Source organism: Colobus angolensis, unplaced genomic scaffold (assembly GCF_000951035.1).
Source record: "Colobus angolensis palliatus isolate OR3802 unplaced genomic scaffold, Cang.pa_1.0 Scaffold942, whole genome shotgun sequence".
Lineage (NCBI taxonomy): Eukaryota > Metazoa > Chordata > Mammalia > Primates > Cercopithecidae > Colobus > Colobus angolensis.
In genome coordinates, this window is record NW_012123399.1 from 27,319 (window position 1) to 42,526 (window position 15,208).

At 38.0% G+C, this 15,208-nt stretch overlaps 1 protein-coding gene across 1 annotated transcript in view; it reads left to right on the top strand.

Moving 5' to 3' along the window:
- The window catches only part of TAB3 (TGF-beta activated kinase 1/MAP3K7 binding protein 3), a 61,567-nt gene that overhangs the window by 19,909 nt on the left and 26,450 nt on the right, over positions 1-15,208 (top strand). Inside the window, exons 3-6 of the mRNA XM_011932167.1 lie at positions 1,330-1,414; positions 1,665-1,768; positions 9,475-9,666; positions 13,512-14,958. Of these exons, the coding sequence (XP_011787557.1) occupies positions 9,565-9,666; positions 13,512-14,958 (1,549 nt within the window). The 5' untranslated portion in view covers positions 1,330-1,414; positions 1,665-1,768; positions 9,475-9,564. The remainder of the gene's footprint in view (positions 1-1,329; positions 1,415-1,664; positions 1,769-9,474; positions 9,667-13,511; positions 14,959-15,208) is intronic.

The window sequence follows — 15,208 nt, forward strand, 5'->3', positions numbered from 1 at the left end:
GCTTGAACCTGGGAGGCGGAGGTTGCAGTGAGCCGAGATCGCACCACTGCACTCCAGCCTGGGCGACAGAGCGAAACTCCGTCTCAAAGGAAAAACAACAACAACAAAAAAATGTGGGGTGGATTTTGTGGTGTTGTATCAGAAAGTAGAAAAAAATATTACACATGGTAGAAGCAGCATTCATGCCAGTGCACAGTGCTTCTTGCTCATACTTGAAGTTTTTTTTTTATTTTTTTTGGATAATCAAAGTAACTGAGAAATTAAAAAATAAGAAAGTTTGGTAAACTGCTAAATTAAATATATGATATAAACAGGGTATGTTATTTTAGCTCTACTGTGGTTGTAAAATGAAGTTTACTCAGGAGATCAATTAGAAACTTGTGTGTATGATAGCTCTGATAAAAGCCAATATATGCCCTAAAATGATAATATTAACATTGAATTACTAGGTTTACTGAGAATGCAGATAATCTCTAAATGGGGAGAGTGCTCATCTGTCAAAATAAGTGAATAAGGTTACTATTTCTCTCTCTCTCTCTCTCTCTCTCTCTCTCTCTATATATATATATATGTAGTTTTTCACAGACCAGAAAGAGGATTTATAATAGAGGTAGCATTTTTCAAAAAGTTATACACACTGTATGCTATGCAATTAAAAATCATATAGGCTGGGCATGGTGGCTCACACCTGTAATCCCAACACCTAGGATTACAGGCCCAGGTGGGCGGATTGCTTGAGCCCAGGAGTTTGAGACCAGCTTGGGCAATATGGGCAATATGGTGAAACCCTGTCTCTATGAAAAATAAAAAAATTAGCCAGGTGTGGTGGTGCACACCTATAGTCCCAGCTACTTGGGGAGCTGAGATGGGAGGATCACTTGAGCTTGGGAGGTCAAGGCTGCAGTGAGCCGTGAGTATGCCACTACACCCTAGCCTGTCTCAAAAAAAAAAAAAAAAAAAAAAAAAAAAATTATATGCATGCTTCATAGGCCTGGGCTTAATCCTCTCTTTTCTAAATAGAATGGAGGCTCAGGATGCTGAGTCAGAACCAGGTGTTGACTTAAGAAGATAAGTAGTGGACTTGTTTTTCTTTTTGAACTTCTGCTGTCTTCTGTGGGATAATGTAGAATTTACTTGCTGTAGAAGATATTTAAAGAAAAGAAGATTCAGCTTGTAAGGATACTTGGGAAAGAGCCAACCTGCCCTGAAAGTGTGGTCTAGCATCCTGTCTGCTGTTACTTTGAGGCACCAGAAGTCTACTAGTTTTTGTTACTTTCCATATTGAGATGGGAAGTTAGCAAAAAGATAACCATCTTTTCGTTTTCTCAGATTTCTAGACTACTGAAAAGAAGTTGCTTTCAGAGCTGGAGATGTGAATAAAATTTCTGTGCCAGGGTTGATAAACCATCTTGAGGTATATTTTTTTCCTATTTTTAAATAACTATATTTTTTAGAACAGTTTTAGTTTTACAGAAAAATTGAGAAGATGGTACAGGGAGTTCCTATATACCCTGCACTCCGTTTCCCCTATTATTAACAGCTTACATTAGCATGGTACATTTGTTACAATTAGTGAACCAAGATTGAAACATTATTATTAACTGAAGTCTGTACTTTATTCAGATTTCCTTAAATTTTACTGAACATGTTTTTTTCTCTTTCAGGATTCCATCCAGGAAACCCCATCACAGTTGGTTGTTATGTCTCCTTAGACTCCTCTTGGCTGTGACAGTTTCTCAGACTTTTGTTTTTGAGGAGTACTGATGAGGTATTTTGTAGACTATCACTCAATTGGGACGTGTCAGATGGTTTTCTCGTGGGTAGAATGGGGTTATGGGTTTTGAGGAGGAAGACCACAAAGATAAAGTGCCACTCTCACATTCTCATCACACCATGCAAACAGTCCATACTATCAACATGACTTATCACTGTTGATGTTGACCTTGATCACCTGGCTGAGAACGTGTTTGTTAGGTTTCTTCACTGTAATCTTTTTTTTTTTTTTTTAAACACCTCTTTCCTGTATTGTGCTCTTTGGAAAGCAGTCACTGTGTGCAGTCCACACTGAAGAGGTGGGAGGTTATGCTCCACCTCCTTGAGGTGAATTATCTATGTAAATTGTTTGGGATTTCTGCGTGGGAGGCTCCCCCCAACCCTCATTTATTTATCATTCATTCATTTATTCAGTCATTTCTTTATATCAGCATGGGCTCATGGCTATTTATTTTATACGTTGGGTTATAATACAATACTATATTTTGGTGTTCAAAATTTTCCAGCTTTGACCATTGGGAGCTCCTTCAGTTGGCTCCTGTGTCATTTTGACATGCCCTCATCATCATGGGATTTTGATTTTTTAGTACTTCCTTACTTTCTGGTGCTACAAGATGCTCCAGGCTCATCCTATATATTCCCTGCCCCAGTTTTAGAATCATCCATTTCTCCACAGGGCCTTGGTTCCCTTTATTAAAGAGAGAATGCAATTAGAAATCAAGATCTAGATGCTGGGTGTGCTCATTACTCCTGGGGTATTGTTGCCTCTGTGTCCTCTCAGCTGAAATTTCTGCGTATGTAGTCTCTATATATTTATGCATATTTATAAATATTCTTGTGTATAAGTTTAATGTGGCAGCTAACAAACATTCTTTGTGGGGGGTGTTAAGTTTAAATTAAATATGAATATATTGTTTCTGGAGGCCATATTTAAATTGAAAATGTTTTTGAGGATTATTTTAATATAAATATTTCAGTCTCATATCTCTTGAGACTATAACAGAATATGAGATAGATGCAGTGAATATGTGACTATTTCAAAATGGTTTCTATTGTAATAAAAATCCTATAGGATGACTGTTTCATAAATTATTTAGGAGGCTTAATTTAGGGGAAATAATAACTATTGTATTCCTCTCTCCCTTGTTATTTGGTAGCATCTTTACATATATGCATTAAAAATCTTGAAAAATGGAACTCTTGCCTCTGCCAGTAAAATATCATTTGTTATGCCTCAATATCAGCCACTTTTTATTACTGTTTAACTTGAATAATTCACAGTCTAGTATAAAAACTCTTCTGTTTTAAAAGCAAGGTTTGGTTTAAACTGTTGTTAAGAGTTATGACATCATCATAGTCTCACCAGGTAGCCAGTAGTATGGAAGAATAATGGTTAAGAGCATAACCTTAAATTTCTATCTTAGTTTTGCTACTGGCTGACTGTGTAACCACAGGCAATTTATTTGCCCTCTCTGAACTTCAAGTTTACTTATTTGTAAAATGTGGATGATAATATTACCTCTCTCATGGAAGTATTTTGGGGATTCAATGAGGTAAAGCACTTAGCACAGTACTTGGTACACAGATACAGCTCAATAAATATGATCTAAAATCAAAACCTCCAAAGCAGCAAAAAAATGGGTGAAAGCTTGAAAGCTTTATACTCATATACGTACTGTGTTTTGTTCAACAATTATTATTGGGCCAGACCAACCAGAAAAATTAATGATTCTTTTATTTTGCAATCCTAAAATTCCTCGCAAGACAAGGCTAACTTTTCTTCAAACCTGGGAAATGCTCACTCACCTCTTTACCTTAATATGCTAGCAGTGGCTGTCAGCCCAAGAAAGTATTGCCTCTCTAGAGGCCACTTGGGGGTGCTACTGAGATTTTATGGGAGGGGCCAGGATGCTAAATACCTTTCATTGCCTGGAATAGTCTTGCATGACAAGGAATTCTTGTGCCCCAAATTATTGTATCAATAGTATGCCGTTGAGACACACTAGAGTACACTGATACTTACTATTGTATCTTTAAACCTTTCTGCAGAACACATTTTGGGTGTCACAAACCCAGGAGATACCTAGATGAGTGACGCAAGGCCAGGCTGCAGTGCTTGGGACCAGCTAGGGAGTATAGGAACTAGGCAAACTGTCCTTTCTAAAAGGGGAGTGGTACCTTAGCTTCAGCCAGTTGTTGCCTGCAGTTGCTAGATCATGTGATTTTTCAGAGAAAAGCTAGATATGTAAATTTTTATGTGAAATCTCCCAGCTTTTTTTTTTTTTTTGAGATGGAGTCTCGCTCTGTTGCCCAGGCTGGAGTGCAGTGGCTAGATCTCAGCTCACTGCAAGCTCCGCCTCCCGGGTTTACGCCATTCTCCTGCCTCAGCCTCCCGAGTAGCTGGGACTACGCCCGCCACCTTGCCCGGCTAGTTTTTTTTTTTGTATTTTTTAGTAGAGACGGGGTTTCACCGTGTTAGTCAGGATGGTCTCGATCTCCTGACCTTGTGATCTGCCCATCTTGGCCTCCCAAAGTGCTGGGATTACAAGCTTGAGCCATCGCGCCAGGCCAGTCTCCCAGTTTTAAATGTAGCTCAACTTAAAACAAAACAACACTGCGGCGGCCAAACCAGGCAAATCTGTGGGCTGAATTCATTGCACAGACCATTGGTTTTACTACCTCTGATACAACTGTTTTAGGAAGTGACCTAAAATTCTGACAGAGGTAAAACACTTTGGGCCATAATGGCACCACCCTGTTTATTTGCTGAGCTCAGAAAAAAACTGTGGAAACAAAGCACTAGATGTCAACATCATTTTCTAGAGTGTGGGGAATTGTGGCATTAGAGCAGAGCTCTGGCGGAGCTTCCTCTCTGATTGGGAGGAGCAATTCTGTTGGGAGACATCCTAGCAACTGCTTTTTCAGGAACAGAAACCACTGTGCCTTGTGTTACCAGCAGTCTTGAATTAGGGAGGTAGCTGCACCACTGAAGGAAGCCTCTGATTCCACTGCTAAGCATAGCATCTGGGCCCCATAGTGTGTCTTGCCTTTAAGTAAAGAATCCTCACAAAGCTGACATGCATTAAAGGCTTAAAACTCTGCAGAATCTCTTGGTTCATGTGGCCCCTGAACTGTGTGATGATCATAGGGTTTATGTCTTTAGTATTTCTTCTTTCTTGATCTAGGGTTACCGCCTACACAGCTCCACAATCCACAGCTGTGGCCATCTGGACTTTAGTGGGGGTGTTTCAAGGGTATCCCAGGAGTTTGGTCATGCCTGAGCCTAGCCTGTACAGTTTAGATACTGCTTGAGTCCTCTGTCTGGTTTTAAAGTGACAAATCATCATTCAGCGCTTATTGTATTAAGCCCATTATAATGTTAAGAAACAAACTCAATGTGTATTTTGCTTAGTAGTTGTTGCCTACATTGATATATATGGACAAGAATAGATTATATGCTTTGATCTGCATGGTAGCCACATCTGTAATATGATACTATATGACAGTGTTTTCATTTTGTTTTCTATTGGATTAAATATAAAAGTACAGCGTAATACTTTACTGTAAAACTTTGTGTTTTTAAAGGAAACTGACTATATGAGGCCATTTTTACATCACTGTAAAGAAACACCCAAGGCAGGGTCATTTCTAAAGAAAAGAGGTTTAATTGGTTCAGAATTCTACAGGCTGCATAAGCATGGCACCAATATCTGCCCAGCTTCTGGTGAGAGCCTCAGGAAGCTTAACAATCATGGCAGATGGTGAAGCAAGAGCAGGCATGTAATATGGCGAGAGCGGGAGCAAGGCGGGTGGGGGAGAGGTCCTAGAGTTTTAAACAATCAGATCTTGAGTGAATGGAACAAGGACTCACCTAGGATGGTGCTAAACCATTCACAAGGGATCTGCCCCTATCATCCAGTCACCTCCCATCAGGCCCCACCTCCAACATTGGGAATCACATTTCAACATGAGATTTGGAGGGGACAAACATCTAAACTGTATCACTGAATTTACTGGCTGGAATATTTTCTATTTGTAAACAGAAAGCCTCCCAGTGAACAAAATGGAAATTACTTTTTTAAAGTATTTTAACATGATATAGTTATCAAAAAATTAAGTTTGAGTGTTATATATTACAGTGAAATACTAAATGATTATTCATGTCATTTAGTGCTTATGTGAGTGAATGTTTGTACAGGGCAGAGTGCTAACCACTATTAAGATTACATACATAATCCCTTAAGGAGGATATGTGTTTACCAGTTTAGATTCCTATTTGTTGTGAAAATTCAGTGTATTAATCATCTTTTCAGATGGTAGCCATTTTTATAAGCTGTTGGCTTCCATTTGAAAGATGCTTTCACGTGTTTCTTCAAAGGCAAGTATTTATAACCATTTTTTCAAAAGGCATTTTCTTCTTGTGTGTTTAAACAGCTAACTTATTTGTACAAAATTTTTTTCCTTCCCTCTCAGTCGTCCACCTCACCACACAGCTTTAGCTCCCTATTTGAATGATAAACTTAATGAGGGTGTGCTCCTTAGCCAGTCAAAGAAAGGCACTCATAATTAGAAATGTCTCTGATACCTACTAGTGACACAGTGGAAAGAACACAGACTTTGGAGAAGGCAGGCATGGATTTGAGTCATGATTCTGCCGTATGTTCATTCTTTGAGTTCATTTTCTTATTTGTAAAATGGAGATAATCGTAACTACCTTTGAGGGCATATTATTAGCTACCAATAAATGGTAGCTAATAATAGTGATAAAAATAATGGTAACCTTGGATTCAGTAGCATCTGAGGTTTCTGAAGGCTCTGACAAAGCTAGGTGAGAGCTAACCGCTCTCAAGATCTCTGAAGTATATAGAGCCTATGCTTTTGACACCTGAAGCCTGTCCTTGTTTTGATCCTTCTTGCCTTTTCTTCTATCTCATAAAAAAGACAATGGTATTGCCCTTGTATTTTAAAGGCTTGTAATTAAGGTTGGGAAATGAATAAAACCGTTTTTGGGAGCCACTGGGAAAGCTGGAGTTAGGCCTTTGGCTGCTTCAGAAGCTTTTTATTGAAGGTTTGATTAAATAGCCATGAAGTGTTCTGAATGTAGTTTAGCGCCTCAAATATTGGGATCACTTCCTGTTAGGAAAACTGTTATTTCTGTAAATACAAGCAACAAGCAGATTTGATGAGTTAAGATCATCCCTACCATTAAATTCAGTGAATTCCTTTTTTCTCCCCATTTCTCCTAATAAATATTTATTGAACACCTAGCCTGTGCTAGGCCGTGTGCCTACTTGATTGTATACCCTAAAAGGAGATGCTGAATTAAGGAATCTAAGAGTTCTAGGTTGTTGCCTATTATTTAAATGAAGATCCTAAAGCTTTAGAGCTGCACTGTCCAGTAAAGTAGCCACTAACTACAGGTGGCTACTGAGCACTGGAAATGGGACCAGGGTGAATTAAGATGTGCTGTAAGTATAAAATATACACTGGATATCAAAGATATCATTTGAAATATATATATAAAATAGCAATGATTTTATGTAGATTACATTTAAAACAATATTTTTGACATAGGTTAAATGTTACAATTAATTTCACCTGTTTAAGTTGGCCACTAGAACATTTCAAATTATACCTATGACTCACATTTTTACTGGACAACGCTGCCTTAGAGCCTCAGTGACTTGGTAAGATTATACATCTAGCTAGGGCTCCTTTGGCCAGTGGAAATTAGAAATTGCTTTACTGTGCAAATGGAAGATAGGTAATTCAAACCCCATTCAGAAAAAAGTTAAATTAACACTAAGGACTTTGAAACATTTTAAATCCTGGATTGTTAATCTGGTAGAATCTCTTAGTATTTCAGATTTGGGATTTTCAACAGGGACAAACTGGAAAAATATACCCATTGATTTAGTAGCCTAAACCAATTTTTTTCCCTAAGCGTTCACAAGTTACCCTATATAGGTGACTCCACTCCCTCGATATTTGCTGGGTGGGGGATGGCAGGAGATGGGGGGACAAGATTCATCTAAAAGGCTTGTCTATATATTTTTGAGTATGAATATTGTTTTATCCAAATCTATCTTATTAGGTAGATTGATTTAGTATAGTGAAATTGATTCATCATTTAACAATACTTGAGTAGATATGGGGTTGGGCTCTGGAAATACAGTGGTGAACAAGGCACAGACCTTGAGTAGAGCTACAGGCTTTTGTTTGGTTAGCTGGTTTTTGTTTTCATTTTTACTTTTTATTTGGAAATAATTTTAAACTGACAGGAATTATGAAAATAAAAATAGGAGAAAGAACACTGTATACCCTTTACCCAAATTCACCTATTAACATTTTCCTGTTTGCTTTATAGTTGTCTGTGCACACACGTATGCGCGCATGTACACATTTGTATGTACACACACGTACATTTTTTTTCTGAACTGTTTGGGAGTAAGTTGCATGCCCTTTACCACTGAAGGCTTCATTGTCTAATACCTAAAAATAGGAATATTCTCTTATGTAACCACAGCACAGTTATCAATTCAGTAAACAGGAAATTCAATACATTTATTGACACAGAATACTTCTGATTTACCGTCAACATTTCACTTCGGTCAATAGATCCACTCATTTATTTTATAACAGTTTTCCCTTTTAGTATAGGATCCAATCTAGGATCAGGTAAAGGATTTAGTTGTCATGGCTCTCTCTTTTTTAACCTGGGACATTTTTCAAACCTTTGTCTTAAAATGACATTTCCTTCCCCCAACCTTTTTTATAGAAAAACCCAAAATGAGAAATGTTCTATTTCCTCATGATTAGTTTCAGGTTATGCATTCCTCACTGTAATACTATAAAATGATGTGTTCTTCTCATGGTGTCACATCTGGAGGCCTATGCAGTCCATCTGGCCCTCATTGGTGATGTTCATTTTGATCACCCAGTCGAGATGTTGTTCAATTTGTCCACTGTATAATTAAGTTTTTCCCCTTTGCAACTAATAAGCTTTGGGTACACAATTATAAAACTGTGTGTACTTCCTACTCTTCATGCAGATTTTCCCCTAGATTTAGCATCCATTAATGATACTTGCTTGAAGCAGTCTCTATACTATGATGACTGCAAAATGATTTTTCTAGCTCCAGCACTCCTGCATGTTTACCAATTGGATTTTACTGTAAGCAGGGACTTCCCTTCTCCCCTATTTTTGTATGTATGTATTTAGCTGTCTTCATTGATACGGATGCATGGCTCCCTCTTTTCTACAGGTTTATAACTCATTACTGTCTTCTATTATTTTGGTATTCAAATTGTTGCAAATGTGGCCAGTGAGTGCACCTCTTCAAGTTGACTTCCAGGTCCTTATATGTTCCCATCACTTCTTGAGTACATCCTCACTGTCTGTAATAATGAGCTATATTCCAGGTGGGGCTTCAGGTTTTTTTGTTTTTTTTAAATAGGTGAGAGCTTTAGGTGCATAGATGGTTTCAGTATAGTGTGTTTAGTGTTCCTGTGAGGGTAAGCAAAGCCTGCTTTGGCAGCATCATGGAGGGGAGAGACAAGGCAGCAGGACTAAGACGGGGAGTGTCAGTGGAAGCCTCCTCAGAGGAGATGCCACCACTACTGAGTTGTACAGGATCAATAGGAATAAAGTAAAATATGTAACTAGACTTAACCATAGTTTTTTTTTTCTTTTTTAAATAGAAAATGACTGTGGTGCTAGAAGATCATTACTTTTGGAAAGCAAGTTAACATCCATTTCCTAAGAGAAACTTGGCTACCATTTGCTCTGGCATGGCGCAAAGCAGCCCACAGCTTGATATTCAGGTTCTCCATGATCTTCGACAACGTTTCCCTGAAATTCCAGAGGGCGTGGTGTCTCAGTGCATGTTACAGGTAAGTTGCCACCAGTGATAGTGATATTAAGTTTCAGTTTTTCCTATTAGAGCTGGTGATGTGTGATGTAATTAGAACCCAGTTATGTTTTCTTTGTGTGTGTGTGTGTGTGTGTGTGTGGTCGGGGGGAACATTTAGAGCAGGATTTCCCCTCAACCTTGGCACTGTTGACAGTCTGTCCTGGATAATTCTCTGTTATGGGAGTCTGCCTTGTGCATTGTAGAATTACTAAACATTCTAGGCATCCGAGGCCTCTACCCAGCAAATACCAATAGCTTCCCCGCAATTGTGACAACTGAAAATGTCTTTAGACATTGCCAGATGTCTCATGGGAGGCAAAATCTCCCACCATTGAGAACCACAGATTGGAGGAGAGTAAAAGCAGGTAGCAACAAGAAAAACAGATTCTCCTTATGTTTCACTTTTTGAAGATTTTGGGTTGTACTATCAGTCCCTAAGTCCTTAGAGTTGAATTTTGAATCTCAAATTTATCGTTTTAACTTCTTAGACTATACACTTTTGAGTCTTTTTTTTTTTGAAGTCTGTAGATAATCTACTCCTTGTTTTTCTAATGCTAAATCCTTACTGATATCTAATTTTAAATGTAAGCCCACTTTCACTCACATTACCTTTGTTTTGCTGTGTGTCTTACATTGAATTACATCTCATCTCTAAGATAGAATACAACAGAGAAGTAGGCCTACCACTTCCCCTGTCCCACTGTCCCCTTGTTGTGTTTTATATCATCCTTCACAGGATCGTAGTGTTTTGGGTTATGGCACTTACCTATTTGCTTAACTTTGGGCAGCACCACTTCTACCATGTTCACTGGTCTTCCTCACACACAGTCAGTACTCATGTTCAAACTCTACCTTATGGCAGTGTGAGCAGCTCAGGATATAACCTAAACGTATATACAGGTGTGGTTAATTACAAATAGAGACTCACAGAACAATGATGGTAACAGAGGTGCTTCCTTTGTTTGCAAGCCCTTTACTAGTCTAGAGCTTTGGGCTTATGGTTTTTGTGTTACAGCTTGCCTTTGCTTTTTCTCACACACATTCCCAGCCTGAATTTCAGCTCTTTAGCCCCATTTTGGTTTCTGGTAGAGCAAAGATACTTCCCACCGGAGTGAAACCAAGTAAGGGTGAAGCTTTTAGTTTAAACCACTTCCTAGCAATCACCTTCCTCACCTATCTTAGGGCCCCACCTAGCCCTGACCTTGTTTTATTTCATTTAGCCCTTTATTACCTGCATTTTTCATGACCATTTAACTAAACTGAAGGAATAGAACTTTACATTCAGCTCAGTGAACATTTGTTGATAATTACGCTGTCCTAAGTCTTCCACTTTTTTCTTCCTTTGGGATTAATAAAATATATTGTATGGAGATTTACCACCTACTGGCTCTGGAAAACTGTTTTTTCACATTAAAATGTATGAGGCTCAGTAGTTTGCATTTAATGCGCAAGCCTTAGAGCCTCACTCAGGGGTATCATCCTCAATTTAGGATCACTTTTTAGGAATATGATGCTTTTTTGCCGCATTCCTTTCAAAAGTGTTCATTATATGTCTTAAAAATTCTTACCTCTGAAATGATTTTGATTTCTTCTTCATGTTTACTGTTTGATACATTTTTTATCCTTATTATAATCTATTCTGGTAGTTTTCTTTTTAAAATACTCCTGTAAAAATAATACTTTAATATCTCGGTTTTGTGGTTTTTAAATTTTCTTCATAGGAAAATTTACTCAACTTGTCACTATAGATATGCTGACAATTCCAACTTTATATCATTTTGAATTTGGATCCTTTTTGTGACAATACTAAGTAGGCTATCTAACTCAGCGTAGAGAACATGAATTTCAGGGTTATTAATAATAAAAATATCAGATGGTAAAGTATCCATGACTACCTTATGTTTAAAAGAAAACTCTCCAGTTTTTGTTTTCCCCTAATCCATAGGTGTATTTAAAAAAAAAAAGAATACTTTATTTCACCTTCCATATTTTTTTTTCCTTCAGATGTCTGTCAGTGACACATTCTAGTTGGCAATCAGTTTGAATCCTTTGGCTCCAAATTTGCTTTTAATATCTTCCCTTCCTTGCTCAATGCAATTTTCAAGCAAGGTAAAAATAATTCCGATCTTTGAGTTGTAATGATTTTCTTCTTCAATTAATACATCCTTCTGTGACTCAAAGTATTTTTAAAAGTATTTGAATTTTAAATTTTCTATATTGATAATAATTACTATTTGTTACTATCATCTGGGTAGGATGTTAATGTTTTACAGGCATGATCTCATTTTTTAAAGTATTTGAATTTTAGTATCAAAAACTTTATATAAAGAAAAGGTTAAAAATGATCTATAGAGTTTTAATAAAGCCAATTCATTAAATTTCTAAGAATTCATTTTGCAAAGATTTGCTTGACTTGTTTTTAAACTTCCTAAAGCTCTAGTTTAATAATGTCCTTTTGGCCAAACATCCTTTCCCTTGAAATTACCATGTGGAAAGAGCACTGGGACTCAGGAAAGTAAGAAGCTAGAATTGACTTTCCAGTTAACTAGTTAAGTGCCTATTGTCAAGCCATGTAACTTCCCAGGCATCTGTAACTTCCCAGGCATCTCTTTCCTCATCTGTAAATGCGAGTTGCATTGGAGCAGATGAACTCTAATAGGAGTTCTCCCAACTCTAAAATTACAACATCATGGGTCCTGTTTTAGGTTTAACTTCATTTGGTTCTCAGCAGAAGTGAATTATTTCCTTTCGTTTTTATATAAAACGCTTTTCCTAAAATATATAGTAATATCGATGCATGTGCATATCTCTGTGTATATTTATGAACTACAGAGAAAGTCACAATAATTGGGAAACTTTTATGGATTACTTCAAAAGTAGTGGATAATATGTGTCTTACACTAGTAAAATAGTTTGGAATTCTGTATTTCAATAGAAAACCGCTTTTTGATATATTAAAATTTTACAAAGAGGGAACCTTTTATTAGTCTGATTACTGTCAGTTGGAACTTCTAAAGTGTCAGTTTGCTATTACCTTCTTTGTGAGCGTGTAGAACTAAACAATTCAAATCTTTCAGTGATTTTGAAAGTATACCAAGACACCTTTCAGCGGGTAAAAACTTTTGAGACTGTGAGAGTATGAATGAATTTAATTAAGGCAGTCGACACCAGGTTTTTAATTAAATTACCCTAACTCGGGCAAAGTCATGGAGCCACAGTTCAAGTTACGGATTTTTTTAATACTTATTTGTTTTGCTTAAATCTTATATAATGGTTCAGACAGTTGAAGTTATTCAAGGATAAATTTAGGTAAAAGAAAAATGAGGGCTGCTTTAGAATTTTTATTGTTTTAACTCTTGAGGAATTTTATTGTAATTCTTTTTCTCCTTTTGTGGTTTTAGTGCCTTTTAAAAACTAAAGCATGGTTATTTTTATGTTTTTTATCGATTTAAATATTAATCATGGATATTACTTATACTTATATTGCAGCAATTGTGGTGATGCAACAAGTATAAAATGAGTCCTGGATTTGGAGTCAGAAAACTTGGGGTTGAGTCACAGTGTTCATTAGTAGGTACTTTACATTTCTGTAGCAGTAGCAGTAGTGGTAGTACTAGTAATGTGAGCTAAATGTTTGTAAAATAATATGGATCGTTTGGGATCTCCTTTTCAGGATAGATGACCATGAAGCTTTTTGTGGTTAAGATACTGCTTTCTATTTATTCTGTGACAGTAGTATTTGCATAACTCTCTAGCAAAGCCTGACTTCCACTATTAGAATTTGTTAATGTTGCCAATGTTACTTTTACCATTTTTCTCCCCTAGAATAACAACAATCTTGAAGCCTGTTGCCGAGCCCTTTCCCAGGAGAGTAGCAAATACTTATATATGGAATACCATAGTCCAGATGACAATAGGATGAATAGAAATCGCCTTTTACATATTAACCTGGGTGTCCATTCTCCTAGTAGCTATCACCCAGGAGATGGAGCCCAACTTAATGGTGGTCGAACACTGGTACATAGCTCAAGTGATGGACATATTGATCCACAGCATGCAGCAGGTAAACAGCTGATATGTTTAGTTCAAGAACCACACTCAGCTCCAGCTGTTGTTGCTGCTACTCCCAACTACAATCCATTTTTTATGAATGAACAGAACAGAAGTGCAGCTACTCCTCCTTCACAGCCACCTCAACAGCCATCTTCCATGCAAACAGGAATGAATCCGTCTGCTATGCAAGGGCCTTCACCACCACCGCCACCTCCTTCATACATGCACATACCTCGGTATAGTACAAATCCAATTACTGTTACAGTATCCCAGAACCTCCCTTCTGGACAGACTGTACCAAGAGCTTTACAAATTCTTCCACAAATTCCAAGCAATCTCTATGGATCTCCTGGTTCTATTTATATTAGACAGACATCTCAGAGTTCATCAGGAAGACAAACTCCTCAGAGTACGCCATGGCAGTCCTCACCACAGGGCCCAGTGCCTCACTATAGCCAGCGTCCTTTACCTGTTTATCCACACCAACAGAACTATCAACCTTCTCAGTATTCTCCCAAACAGCAGCAGATCCCTCAGTCTGCTTACCATTCACCACCTCCTTCTCAGTGTCCTTCACCCTTCAGCTCTCCACAGCATCAAGTGCAACCTTCCCAGTTGGGCCACATCTTTATGCCACCTAGTCCTTCAACTACTCCACCCCATCCATATCAACAAGGACCTCCTAGCTATCAGAAACAGGGAAGCCATTCAGTAGCCTATCTTCCATATACAGCATCTAGTTTATCCAAAGGTTCCATGAAGAAGATAGAAATTACAGTTGAACCTTCTCAAAGACCTGGGACAGCAATTAATAGGAGTCCTTCACCCATCAGTAATCAACCATCTCCACGGAATCAACACTCACTATACACAGCCACCACGCCACCTTCAAGTTCTCCTTCAAGAGGGATATCTAGTCAACCAAAACCTCCGTTTAGTGTTAATCCTGTGTATATTACATACACACAGCCAACTGGACCTTCGTGTACTCCATCACCATCTCCTCGAGTGATACCAAACCCAACTACAGTTTTTAAAATTACCGTAGGCCGAGCAACGACTGAAAATCTTTTAAATTTAGTGGACCAAGAAGAGCGCTCTGCAGCACCAGAACCTATTCAGCCCATTTCAGTGATACCAGGCTCTGGGGGAGAAAAGGGAAGCCATAAATACCAGAGGAGTTCTAGTTCTGGATCAGATGACTATGCCTACACACAAGGTAAACTTTAACCCTTTTATGAAATTTCATTTCTGTGGTGAGGCAGCAATCTCCCATTCAAATATATTAGCTGTTTAGTTTTAATTAAATGTTTAGTATTAAATGTTGGGCAGTAGCATTGCTATTAAGAATAAAGTTAGTGGTTGGGTGTGGTGGCTCACGCCTATAATCCCAGCACTTTGGGAGGCTGAGGCGGGTGGATCACCTGAGGTCAGAAGTTTGAGATCAGCCTGGCCAACATGGAGAAACC